General features: G+C 34.8%; 1 protein-coding gene and 1 long non-coding RNA gene across 2 annotated transcripts in view; one reads left to right on the top strand and one right to left on the bottom strand.

Moving 5' to 3' along the window:
- The window catches only part of LOC141378228 (uncharacterized), a 37,504-nt gene extending 23,383 nt beyond the window's left edge, over positions 1-14,121 (bottom strand). Inside the window, exons 1-3 of the long non-coding RNA XR_012392209.1 lie at positions 14,081-14,121; positions 11,728-11,803; positions 235-499 (exon numbers count right to left, since the gene is read on the bottom strand). This is a non-coding gene — a long non-coding RNA (uncharacterized lncRNA). The remainder of the gene's footprint in view (positions 1-234; positions 500-11,727; positions 11,804-14,080) is intronic.
- Positions 267-6,976, top strand: gprc6a (G protein-coupled receptor, class C, group 6, member A). Its single transcript, NM_001008731.1, is given in 6 exon segments — positions 267-469; positions 3,260-3,557; positions 3,646-4,404; positions 4,502-4,705; positions 5,173-5,296; positions 5,961-6,976. Coding segments are annotated over 6 exon segments (2,604 nt in total).
- Positions 14,122-14,219: the final 98 nt, after the last annotated feature.

Here is a 14,219-nt window from a genome sequence, read left to right on the forward strand (position 1 = left end):
ACCCTAATGACACGTTGCCAAACATACACTAAAAAACACAGGCTGGTGGTTGGTTGTTCTTTTGTTAAGGGTGTTTTTGGCACTGGTTATGTTTCACCTGTTGTGCAAGGAAAGGACCTCCTTTATATTTATTTGTGGGTGGGGGAGGGGCTTGAGAAGGTGGTGCATGTGTGTTTTCTCTTTTTACTTTTTTAAAGCTCTGGGCATTATAAGTGATGATGTGTAAGTGCACACCTGTCAGTCGCTCAGGTGAACTCAGGGAAAACATGGATTTGATGAGCTTCATTCTCTTATGGGCTGGGCTGATGAAAGTTGCAGAAGCCTCAATTGCACAGTTCAGCCAGTTGGGAGCCTCAGCCCCTGGAAACATCATCATTGGAGGACTTTTCCCCATCCATGAGGCAGTGGTGCCAGTAAACTACACCGGCAACAACAGCATCTCTGCCCCTGAGCATCCGGACTGCATAAGGTGAGCGTTCATCCAGTCCTGAAGGTCAGACTAAAGGGAAATGGAGTCAGCTGAATGTGTGTATTTATGTTGGAGACTGAAGGTTTTAATAGTATTTGTTATAGGAAAATTGATGAACAGTAATACATTTGTTGTAGGGTACAAATTCTTTGTTTGATTACAGTTTAGACCTAAAATTGAGACAGACGTCTCCGGTCTGGTTTCCGTCTCCGGTGGTTCTTTTAAAATTATTAATTTACATAACATAAAATCATTAGGAAAATATTTATAAATAAAACAACTTACAAGTGAGAAAAATGGAAAACATAAATAAAACAAAAATATCATTCTAATGCAGCACACAAAATAAAAAGTATATAAAACTTTTTTAGAATATGAAATGGAGTAAACAAATATCTAAAATATAAAAGCCAAGAGTAGGGAGGCCCTAAAGTGACATGATAGTGGAAAAACTATTTTTCAAATATTTAGCATTTTTCTCTGCAAATGTTGCTTCCCCTGGGAAACTTAGCAGACCTATATTTTACAGAATTTGTTCTTTTTAATAAGCAATCACTTTTTTAATGCATTAAAAAACTATATAAATCACTATATACAGGCCTGTAGCCAGGAGGGGTACGAGTGGTTCGAAAGATCCACCCCCCCATAGACAGAATTTGGCCCTTATATGAGCTCATTTGTGCCATTTTTGACAGTATGACAAAAGCAAGATTGACATATTTAATTGTTTAGTTTTTTGAATGATAAAGGATAATACACTTGTAATTTAAATAATTTTTTCCCCCGATTTTTTAAATGTACTTTTTTTTATTTAAAATGCTCATAACATAATTTATAAAATTTTAATAACTTACAATATAAATACACATTTGCAAATGAACACTTTGTGGTAAAATAATATGGTAAGCACTACATTTATAGTTGAAGTTTTATCAAAAAGTGTGGTTATGATCACCCTCTAATCCAGCAAATCCCGAAAAAATTAGGGCTTAATATGTCCCTAAAATGAGACGAATAACTGCAAAAAGGTCCACTTTTTAAGAAAATGTACCACGCCTTTTAATAGGCTGGATACAGGCCTGATATAGGGATATATTTTCACTGGTAATATTTCAAAGTTCTAAGAATTTGCAGCAACATTTGTGACAGACAAAGACATACTATTGGGAAGTTTAAAGCAATTAATGATTTTTATATCCATTCTAGTCTGCTTATATATGATTATTAATTTATTCATTCATTCATTTTCTTTTGGCTTAGTCCCTTATTTATCAGGGTTCACCACAGTGGAATGAACCACCAACTATTCCGGCACATGTTTTACACAGCGAATGCCCTTCCAGCTGCAACCCACTACTTTGAAAAATAATTAATAATAATAATAATAATAATTCCTTACATTTATAAAGCGCTTTTCTGGGCACTTAAAGCGCTTTACACAATGGGGGGGGGGGGGGGGGGGGGGGGGGTCTCCTCATCCACAACCAGTGTGTAGCATCCACCTGGATGACGCGACGGCAGCCATTTTGCGCCAGACCGCACACCACACACCAGCTGATTGGTGGAGAGGAGACAGTGATGAAGCCAATTGAATATAGGGATGGTTAGGAGGCCATGATGGACAGAGGCCAGTGGGCAGATTTGGCCAGGATGCCGGGGTTAAACCCCTACTCTTTTTGAAGGACATCCTGGGATTTTTAACAACCACAGAGAGTCGGGACCTCGGTTTAACGTCTCATCCGAAAGACAGTAAAATATAAATAATTATGTAAAATGTAATTATGTAAGATGGTTTAAGATTGAAATGCAAGATGTACATCTGTGGCACATGTTAGAAGTTTTGCGATTGATACAACGCACATAGCCAAGCAAACAGATATTGCGATAAAGACACGGGTCACACACTGAATACGAAGCGCAGCACTGAGCCTTAAAAAGCAGGATGTATTTACTCTCCTCTGGCTCTGCAAATTTTTTTCATATTTTTCAACACCCATTATTACAATGCTGGTGGGAGTGTGCTCAGTTGTGTGATTGAAGCAGAACTCCACTGCATGGTCTATCGAGAGCAGAGAAATGTAAACATGTAACCATCTTGAGAGAGAAATGACATGCCATCACTTAAATAATCTAAATTAAGTACGTTTATTTTATTGTTTATTAAAAACAAAATTATCGACATAATTTGGCACTCCTATTATAATGGTAAGGGAAACATTGCCAAAGAGAGAACAAGGGCAAGTAGTATCTAAGGAAACAAATCAAGAAAACATGAAGATGACACTTAGGTGTGGCACAGAAAACAATTGGGGCATTATAAACATCACTGTGACATAATTAAACTGAAGAGTTGTTTGTTGTAGATACTGAAATGGAATGTTATTATTGTTTTGCATTAAATGTGCTTGCCTTAAAGCTATACTTTAAAAAGATGCTATATAAATAAATGTGACATGACATGGCGTGCCGAATTGCTGGGCTGATGCAAATTTCCAAATGCTTATTATACATGAGTGAAAAACACACAGGGCATATTTACATATTCATCTAAGTGACACTCAGAAGTGTGTCTGGTTATTTTTTATTGATATAATAAAAAACACTGCTCAGGCATTTTAGATTAACCCCCAAATGAAGAACAGAAAAAAGTCACAGCCTTAAGAGCTTCTTTCTCCGGGAAGAGGTCATCTTAGCAAATATTGGATGAGGCATAATCATCATCCTGTGTATACCAGTAAGTCTTTTCTACAGCATCTTATGCTTACCATATTGTCTCTTGTTCCTCTATAGGTTCTACACAAAGGGTCTAAATCAAGCTCTAGCGATGATTAATGCTGTAGAAATGGCAAACAAATCCCCCATGTTGAGCAGTTTGAACATTACTCTAGGATACCGAATCTACGACACATGTTCTGATGTCACGACTGCACTGCGGGCTGTCCATGATATTATGAGGCCGTTCTCAGACTGTGAATCACCAGAAGACTCATCTCAACCCGTCCAGCCAATAATGGCAGTAATTGGGACCACTTCATCCGAGATATCAATCGCAGTTGCTCGAGATCTCAACCTTCAGATGATACCTCAGGTAGGCCTTTACAAGTTCTCCTCTCACAGTGCTCAAATCAAAATTAAGCTTGAGGTAACAAGCTGCTGTCTGTTTATCTGTTATGCAGATTAGTTACGCATCTACAGCCACGATTTTGAGTGATAAAAGTCGTTTCCCTGCTTTCATGAGGACTGTGCCCAGTGATGAGTATCAAACCTGTGCCATGGCCAAACTTCTAAAGTCCAACAAATGGAGCTGGGTTGGCATTATCATTACAGATGGAGATTATGGACGTTCTGCCTTGGAAGGTTTCATACAGCACACCGAAACGGAGGGAATTTGCATCGCCTTTAAAGCAATCCTTCCAGACTCACTAGCAGATCAACAGAAACTAAACACAGACATCGAAAACACCTTGAACATCATTGAAAACAATCCGAAAGTTAGAGTGGTGATCTCGTTTGCTAAATCCTCTCAAATGCAGTTGCTATTTAAGGGGCTGCAGAGTAGAAACATTTCAAATAACATGGTGTGGGTTGCCAGTGATAACTGGTCGACGGCTAAACATATTCTGAATGATGGTAGCATCACTGATATTGGGAAAGTGCTGGGCTTTACCTTCAAGAGTGGAAATTTTACATCTTTTCATCAGTACCTAAAGAATCTACAGTTTGAAAGTGAAGATGAGATGAACAATTCATTCCTGAAGGAATTTTTAAAACTCAACGCAGGCAATGCTTCCAATACCGTGCTGGAGCTGATGAAAAGCACCAATTTAGACAAGATTTTCAGCATTGAGATGGCCGTCACTGCTGTTGCTAATGCTGTGGCTAAACTATGTGCAGAAAGACAATGTCAGGACTCTACAGCTCTCCAGCCTTGGGAGGTAACATTTTACCATAATATGACACAATTTCTGCCTGATTTTATTTTGGCCTCACACAATTAGCATTCTAAAAGCCGCTGTTTACTTTCTGTTTCAGCTCCTTAGGCAGTTGCGGAGCATCACTTTTGAGAATGGAGGAAAAATGTACAAATTTGATGCGAATGGTGATATTAATTTGGGTTATGATCTCTTCCTGTGGGAAGGAGATCAATCTGACGAACATGCTGATGACATAATAGCAGAATATGATCCAACCAAAGGTGGATCCCTCTACATACACAATGATCTGAGTGAAATTGAGGTAATGTATACTCTGTTTTACCCACATATTTTCTAATAAAATCTGATTTTGTTATATTTACAATACCAGCTAAAATGTTACAATGCCCAGCTTTTGCATGTGTCATTACATTAACATTAAAGGGTAATGCCAGTTTTACTCACACTTATAGAAAAAACAATGCAGAAGAACACAAATACGTAAAAAAAAAATTATATTTCCAAAAATCTTATAATATTATACCCTTTAGGGGACATGGTGCCTCAAAATGCTATTGTACGACTGGTATACCATGTAAAATTTCTTGTTGCATTTTACAGTTTACTTTATAAAGATTTAGAGCAGGAACCCCACATTTTTTTAAAAAGTCTTCTGTTTCTCAGCACTGTATAGTCTTTTTTAAAATAGTATTGCTTTTTCTTAAATGGAGAAAATCGTGCTTTCAGTAAAGATTTTCCTAAAACAGTCTTCAACTTGTTTCTTCATAGAAAGTGGTATCTAGGTGTTCAAACAGCTGTCAGCCAGGCCAGTACAAGAAAACAGCAGAGGGTCAGCACACATGCTGTTATGAGTGCCTCACCTGTGTGGAAAACCATTATTCCAACATAACAGGCAAGTTTCTTGCTGACACTTTATCAGAAAAATATGCTCAGATTTGCAAATAAATGTTTCAGTTCATCAACAAAAATGAGTGTAGTTTCTTGTAATTAGTTTAGCATTTCTCACAAAGAAGTCACTTAAGTTACGAAGCTTTCTGTTAGACATTATGGCAAATTTGAGTAAAATCTACTCGTAGTTTAAATTCATCATTTACTCACTGTTGTGTTTTTTAAACCTATAAGAAAATTGTTCATCTTTGGGGAAAAAAATGAAGTCATATTTTTTATGAAATCTAAGAAACCTCTGATGCGCCGTTGTCTAAAAGTCTGCTTACCCAAATCTCAATACATTTGTGAAGATCAATATGAATTGAGCAGTTAAAGCCGAGACCTCTGAAGAGACATCACTTCATAAGAAGAACTGATATAATTTGCATAAAAGGACTTGGATTTAGATTAAACCGATTCATAAGGATTTATTTCTTCATCTTTATGAATAATTTAAAGCATCAGAGTTCAGGGTGGATAGACTTTCTGTGGAAGGACAGAAACCTCAGAATTCATTATAAATATCGTACTTTGTGTTCTGAAGATTAAAAAATATTTTAGTTTGTAATGAAAGAATTCTCCTTTTCAATCTTTATTTCCAAATCGAATGCAATGTTTTTCAATTTCAGATGCTGATGAATGTTCCCCATGTGACAGTGAGAGCATGTGGTCATTGGCCAACAGCACTGAATGTCATCCCAAGGTTTTTGAATACTTTGATTGGAACAGTGGCTTCGCTATTGTCCTGCTGATACTGGCTGCCCTCGGCGTCCTTCTCCTCTTCTTCATGTCTGCACTATTCTTCTGGCAAAGACACTCTCCGGTGGTCAAGGCTGCAGGCGGGCCGCTTTGTCATCTGATCCTTGTCTCCCTGCTGGGCAGTTTTATCAGTGTCGTTTTCTTTGTAGGCGAACCGAGCGATTTGACATGCAGGGCAAGGCAGGTTATCTTCGGCTTCAGCTTCACGCTGTGCGTCTCATGCATCCTGGTCAAGTCCTTAAAAATCCTGCTGGCGTTCGAGATGAACTTTGAGCTGAAGGAGCTTCTCTGTATGCTCTATAAGCCATATATGATTGTCAGCGTCGGCATGGGGGTACAGATCATCATTTGCACTGTTTGGCTGACCTTGTACAAGCCGTTTAAAGACAAAGAGGTGCAGACCGACTCCATTCTACTTGAATGTAATGAGGGATTCTATGTGATGTTTTGGTTAATGCTGGGATATATAGCTTTGTTGGCTTTGTTCTGCTTCACGTTTGCATATATAGGCAGAAAACTACCTCAGAAGTACAATGAAGCCAAGTTCATCACTTTCAGCATGGTCATCTGCCTCATGGCGTGGATCATCTTCATCCCGATTCATGTCACCACCAGTGGCAAATACGTGCCGGCTGTGGAAATGGTTGTCATTCTTATTTCTAACTATGGAATCCTGAGCTGTCACTTTTTGCCCAAATCTTACATAATTCTTTTCAAAAAGGAGCACAATACTAAAGACGCATTCATGAAGAATGTTTATGAATATGCTAGAAAGAGCGCAGAGAACATCAAGGGCTTGACCGGGACTGAGCCGCAATTTAAACAAGAGAATTCGGTCTACACAATATCCAATCTGTCATTCGTGCCTGAAGAGAAACACGAATAATAATAAATACCACGACCTAAAATGGTACTCATATGATGCAAGAATTCAATGTCGGGAGTCAATGCAATAATTTTGCTAACAGTATGTCTTTGTTTAACTTGAATAGACTTTTTTTTTAATCTATGATGAAATGCTGTGATTACTCTGATGATTAATATTTAATTGTTGAACGCTTAATGTATATGTGTATATGTTGAAAAAAAAAATATATATATACCATGTATAAATTTGCAATCATTTTACAATAAAGTCTACTCTGTTAAGAATTAAGAATTAGTGTAAAAGAAAATTATTGGATTATGCTTTACCAGACTATATTTATCAGTTGTTCCACTTATGTAGTCTCTATATGTAATTGCTTATCAACTTTGCTACCAATATATAAAGCATAGGTCTCAATTCCTGGAGGGTTTTGCTCCAACCCCAATCAAACACAGCTGATCCAAATAATCAAGGTGTTCAAGACTATTCACCTTAAGCTGTGGTCACACTGGACTTCCATTCATTTGCATGCGAATGCATCAGACCGGAAATGCAAGTTCGTTCAGCAAGTTTTGTAGTTCACTGCTTTGCAAAGTTCAAGCTTGGTAAACTCCGACCTGCGAAATCGCATCACTGACTGCCTGAGACCAATCAAGGATCAAAACATGACTTCTCTGGACAGAAATTTCAAATATGGAGCAATCGCTCGCTTTTTTAATGTCTAATCTTCTTGTTTAATCCCGTCCTTTTTCGCAGCGCTGTACAACAGAATTTTGCATGCTCAAACTCTAATTTGACCACAGCTTTATTTTTCCATGTACGACTGGACGCTACCATTTAAAACTTTTTGGCTTGAGACTTCCGGTCTCATGCACATCCATTGTTTTTTAGACTTTAAAAAGAGCTCGTTCTGCTGCTTGATGTTGCAAACTGATATTTTCACACAATATTATTCAACTTTTTATGTATAGACATGAACACACTTGTTTATAGAGCAAGCAGTTTGACCGTTTCTGCTGATTATTATTCCTAGTCATTTCTTCCAAAGGCGACTGAATCTGAAGTTCTAAAATAATGGTAAAAACGAGCACACTTCTGCATTAAAGAATAAGGTCAATAGAGACTACTAAGCAGGTGAGTTAGGGGTGGTTGGAGCGGTCCTCCAGGAATTGAGTTTAAAACCATTGATATGAAGTAAAGATTTATACAAATCTATCCAACAATACATACAACTTTTCCAACATTGACTCTCTTCAGTAAAAGTTTTAATTTATTACATTTGATTGATTTTCAGTATACCATCATTAAACTAACAATAAATCGAAAGAATTTAAATAAACTTTCAAACCTAACTAATAACATTAATTCATTTACATTTTTATTATAGTTAACTGTTTCCTTATAATAAATACTGTTAAATATTAACCTTCAACAATAATCTACAATAATAACTAATATAAACCTACCGTTTATTTTCTATTGTTCTGTTCATTAAGTAACACTTTCAATTTTCATATATCAACATTCATCTCAAAGAGAATTTTTGAATTTTTAGGAAGCTGGCACAATACTATGACATCTACAGACATCATCATCATCCATATCCATTCCAGAATGAAACTATCTTTTTTTTTTGTTTCCTTTTTTCTGATCTCTTTCGTGTAACAGACTCTCTTGGCTGGAGGCCTCAACATCACTGATACTATGACATAAATTAAGAGTCAGCGAGAGTGCCAGAAGGTTTGACTGATTCTGTAACATTTAGATCAGCTTCAAACTCTCGCCTCAGACAGGGAAATGGGTCATGTTGCAATCTATTTTCTACAGCCATCTAAATTGTAAGAAACTGCAGTCATTCAGTTCAATTTGAATGTAGATTTAAAGATGTTTTTTCTCTGGTTTTGTGCAAATGTTAAATGCATTTATTTTATCTTTCACTCCAGCATAATATTACAAACATCAGTATCAAACGTCTGTTTAAGAAACTTGAAATGTGAGGTGCAAATACGCAATGACCCATAAACTGGCATTTTTAACCATGTGATTTAAAATGGGATAATGAATCAGTTCTTTATTGTCACTTGTTTAAAACGTCATTCAGAAAAACCACCAAAGCAGACGGTGGAGCGATTGTTGCCAGTGGCATGAAGTTCTCAGGTGTTGTTTCATGGCATTCCCCCTCTCTGAACTAGCATGTCCAGTTTTGTCACCTGAACAGGCAAATTTTCAGCTCAACACAAAATAACATATACTCAGCTTTTTAGATCTTACTTTGAAACTCTGATGATGATGAAACTCTGATAAACTCTGAAGCTGATGATGTGATAAAACTGCTCTTGTCAAATATTTGTTGAGGTGATTGAAATGACTCACCATGATTGTGTGAAAGGGAAAGAGTTTAAATAACCAAATAAGGTCAGAGAAACCAAGACGCAAGGGCAGTGAGCTTCTCAAATACTGATGATTCTGTTTTTAAAATGCTTAAACTTCAGTAATAAATCTATACTTTTTTGTATTAACCATAAAAAATGGTTAGATAATTGACAGAAAATATCATAAGGAATGTCTGTCATCCCTAAAAAAAATATGACTCAAGGATTAATATTTACTAGACCAGTGGTCCTCAAACTTTTTTCATCAAGTACCACCTCAGAAAATAATTGTCTCTCCAAGTACCACCATAATGAGCATAATTGAAATACAGTAGCGTAGTAAGCCCAGTAAAGTAGCTACAGTTATGCACAATTCAAAAACGTGGCAGATTAATTCCTATTATTAAGAATATTTATTATTGTCAACCACTTTAAACACAAATAGTCTGAAAGTTAACACTGTACTGTGCTTATTTAAAAAAAAAAAAACTAAAAACGTCAACATTTAAATTAAAATGTGCTTAAGATAAAAAGAAAAGTGCTGCACTTAAATGTAAAGTATTAACATATAGTAGCCAATTCATCAACATCTGAAAATGTTGTCTGGACCTCGGAAATATAGGTTATATATAATATAATGAATATTAATATCTGCCATATTCATAAATAAATAATTTTTGATAAATTTTGAAATATATGTAGCATGTACATCTTACATATTTGATTCCTCCGCGTACCACTAGGAAGCCTGCGTACCACTAGTGGTACACGTACCACAGTTTGAGAACCACTGTATTAGATTATTTAATTTGTGTGAGCTGCCAAACTAGTGCAAAATTAAAATGTACAAAAATATTTATATTTATATATAATTTTAATAATATTAAAAGCAAGTGTCTGCTATAATGTTTCAAATAACTTCATAATTATATGTATAACTAAATGCACTGATACAAATCGTCAGAATGTCTTTAATTATTAAAACACAAGCTGTCAAATGGGTAAATCCTGTTAGTTTGAATGACAGAAAGTATAAAGTATGTGAAATTGTATTTATTTCGTCTCATGAAACTGTGATCCTTAAGTCTTTTAGTTGTCTTTAATTCCATTTTGTTAAATGATTATTGTTATAAATATCCCTGACAAGACTGTTTGACATAAACCACTGCTACACCGAATGACATTTTAGTCAATCTCTATAATTTACAGTAGAAAATGTATGTAAGTTATACTTTTAGTTCTAAAACTGAATTTATATTAATGTAATCTACATAAGCTGTTTTTCTATTAATCTCTTTCTGTTTGTAATGGTTTGTAATTAAACAACCATAAATTATTAAAAATTCAATAAATCATTATAAAGAAACTAAAGAGTGTATATTGTTAAATGTCTTCTAAACAATAACAGTATAGGACAAAATAATCAGATGCATTTCGCATCATCACTCAACCATTGAAATAAGATGAATTTATTACAAAATGGCTTCTTTCTATTTTCCCTGCTGTCATATTGTGGCATGGACAGAGACATTTTAATAAAACTATTTAGCATTTGAAATTTAATGAGATGGCTAAATTGGAATGTTTCAAGAGCTATGCTAAAATTACGCTAAAAAGTGTTATTTTTATAAAAGGAATTTAAGGCGCCAGCTAGTGAGAAAAAAAGTTTAATAATAACTGCAATCTATGTTATTATTCTGACCTCCTAACTTTCTCCTAAAATTTCTAACTTTGTGTATTAGTGGCTAATTCATATGAATATGATTTTAGTACGATTTACACATCCTCCAAAGATGGGTAGGTTTAGGGGTTATAAATGTACATATGAAATCTTTTGAATTTGTATGAACTAGCCACTTATTACATATTAGATCAGTCGATTCTATCAACTACCGTGATGCGAATCAGTAATCTGCTGTCTGAACATTTCATTAGACATGTTTTTGAATGCATAAAAAAAAAAAAAAAAAAAAAAAAATATATATATATATATATATATATATATATATATATATATATATATATATATATATATATATATATATGTGTGTGTGTGTGTTGCTGCTTGTTTACTACTAATTTAAAACAAGCTGAATCAATATAATTCTTGTTTAACTTAATTGTTTTATGTTTAATCCACTTAAATATGTAAAAAACAATTAAGTTAACTCAATCAATTTGTGTTGGGACAACATGAAGGAATTGTGTGGAACACAGTGAAGATGGCCATGGGGGATTGCTTCAATACACGGGCGAGCAGCTGGCATTTTGAACAAGTCAGTTAAGGATTTTTGCACACCAGACTCATAAAACTATTATTTTCTGACTTTTGCAGTGCCATTTATCACTGCTATAAACATCATTGTCAAACCTGTATATTTGAAGGCGTTTACATACTTCTTGCTGTGTCAGACCCAGACTTCCTGGACATGCTTCACCTGAGTACAACTGGAAAAAAGCTTCTCCTTCTTTTCTGTGGAATTAAAAAGCAACATCATTAACAATTATAAATGACTCACATTAAGTCTCGGCTTTTGTTTTTATTTTTCCAGTCAGTCACACTTGCGTGCCATCCTCTCACCTGTAAACCACAATACAGACTGATTCAGAGGACATGAATCAAACAGCCCAGGTTGTGACGTCGATGATAAACATTGTTTTTATGGTTTAGGTCCCATGGAAATGGTTTACAATATTTTGCATAAACAAATATTGTGTTCCAAACTGTTATATATTCTCATTATAACACTTTTTACAATTGCATTGCCGTTTCTATAGTGCCTTGCTTTAACTGAAAACATCTAGCAGAAGAATGGCACTTTAATTAACCAATTGTAATTTGTGTCATTATTCTAATGGATATTTTTTTATAAAAAATGCTAAATTAATGGCATAATTTCAGTAACATATTGCTTTTATGAAACAGTTATTTTTCAATTTAAAAAATGGTCCTTGACAGTGACAGAAAGTTAAAGTGTCATGAAACACAAAAACACATTTTTGAGATGTTGACAGACATACAGTTAAAGTCAGATTTATCAGCCCCCTTTGGATTTTTTTTCTTTTAATTTTTTTTCCCCAAATGATGTTTAACAGAGCAAGGAAATTTTCAAAGGATGTCTGATAATATTTTTTCTTCTGGAGAAAGAAAAATTTTAATAAACATTTTAAGTTCAAATTTATTAGCCCCTTTAAGTTCTATATTTTTTACAGAACAAACCATCGTTATACAATAGCTTGCCTAATTACCCTATTCTGCGTAGTTAACCTAAATTAACCTAGTTAAGCCTTTAAATGTCACTTTAAGCTGTATAGAAGTGTCATGAAAAATATTTAGTAAAATATTATTTACTGTCATCATGGCAAAGATCAAATAAATTAGTTGCTAGAAATGAGTTTTTATTGAGGCTAGAATTGTGTTGAAAGATAATCTCTCAGTTAAACGGACATTGGAGAAAAAATAAACAGTGGGGCTAATAATTCTGACTTCAACTGTATTTATGTCCCACCTTACTAAAAACACTATTAGGACACATATATTTCATAAAGAAAGTGAAAATTGGTTGTTTTGTGTTGATTTGAGCAAATTCGTTCTTCCGGTTTAAAAAGAACATTTTGAAGCAACATCACAGCAATGATATCAATGTGTAAAATCCAGCATGGAGATTGGCTGTCTGTACTGGCCGATACATGGTGACGTCAATTAGTTTTCAGCATTAATTAATGAGAAAGACTTTGTTGGAACCAATCAGCACGCTTTGTTGTGAATGAGGTGCAACTTTATTAATAAGAATGATATAGCTTCGAAGACTCATTTTCCTATAGGAGTACCGTGCATTATTTGATTTAAAAGAAAAAAAAGAAACTTTTCTCATACACTGTAACTTTTTAAACAAAGTTTGACTTGGTTATACCCTAAAAATTTGATTTTGCTTGCTAATTTCTGTTACTGTCAATTGTTACATATTGTCAGCATTGTTACTTTACACCTTTCTAACAGTGCTTGAAGTTAACATAACTGACACATTTAAACTACATAGCATAACATACATAGCATAATGCTAGAAACACGAGACTTGGATGAAAAAAAATATTAAAAGACTTAAACAACCACCTTTTTGGTCAGCGCTACATTTACTTTGACATTAAACATTACAGTTCTCATTTTTTTAAAATCCTTGGCATAAGGATGTTCTCTGAGATACATTTTAATGCTTCAGATCTCGTCAATAAGGAGAAAGTGTCTATAACATAGTCAGGAAGATAACTCAATCCAGTTTAAAGTCTGTAATGGCAGGTATAGTCACAAAACTGGTGCAATATTTATAACATTAGGCACATACTACATATATATATATATGCATTTTTTTAAACTTTACTGTTGAAAACTACTATTTTGGCAGGTAAATAAAACAAATGACATGTTAGGCCTACCAAAATAAAATAATAAAAAGATATAGCCTAACGTTACACGATCGATTATGGCAATTTGGAAAATAATTAGTGATTGGTGACACTTTTTTGTCTTGTAACGTTAGCATCTTGTATACGTTAAGTTACACATCACTACAAAATCTAACAGATGTCAACAGATTTGGAAAACCGTCCCTGGGAGAAAACGCGTTTTCTTAATTTTATCGTTGATTTATACGCGTTTTACTGTACAGCGCGACTTCGCTTATTGTAAGCGTCATTAAACATTACAATTTGATAAACATACAGTATATGTTGAAAAAGACAATTATATTACCTCCGCGTTTGTGGACTTCCACACTGACTGCCAGCACTTTTAAAGGTTTGAAGCTGGTTCGTCTGAAGAATGGGTAACGGTAGAGGGGCGTGGTCTCAAAAGGCCGAATGGCGAAGGCATACAAACTCTTATTTACAGT

This window comes from Danio rerio, chromosome 16, assembly GCF_049306965.1.
Source record: "Danio rerio strain Tuebingen ecotype United States chromosome 16, GRCz12tu, whole genome shotgun sequence".
Lineage (NCBI taxonomy): Eukaryota > Metazoa > Chordata > Actinopteri > Cypriniformes > Danionidae > Danio > Danio rerio.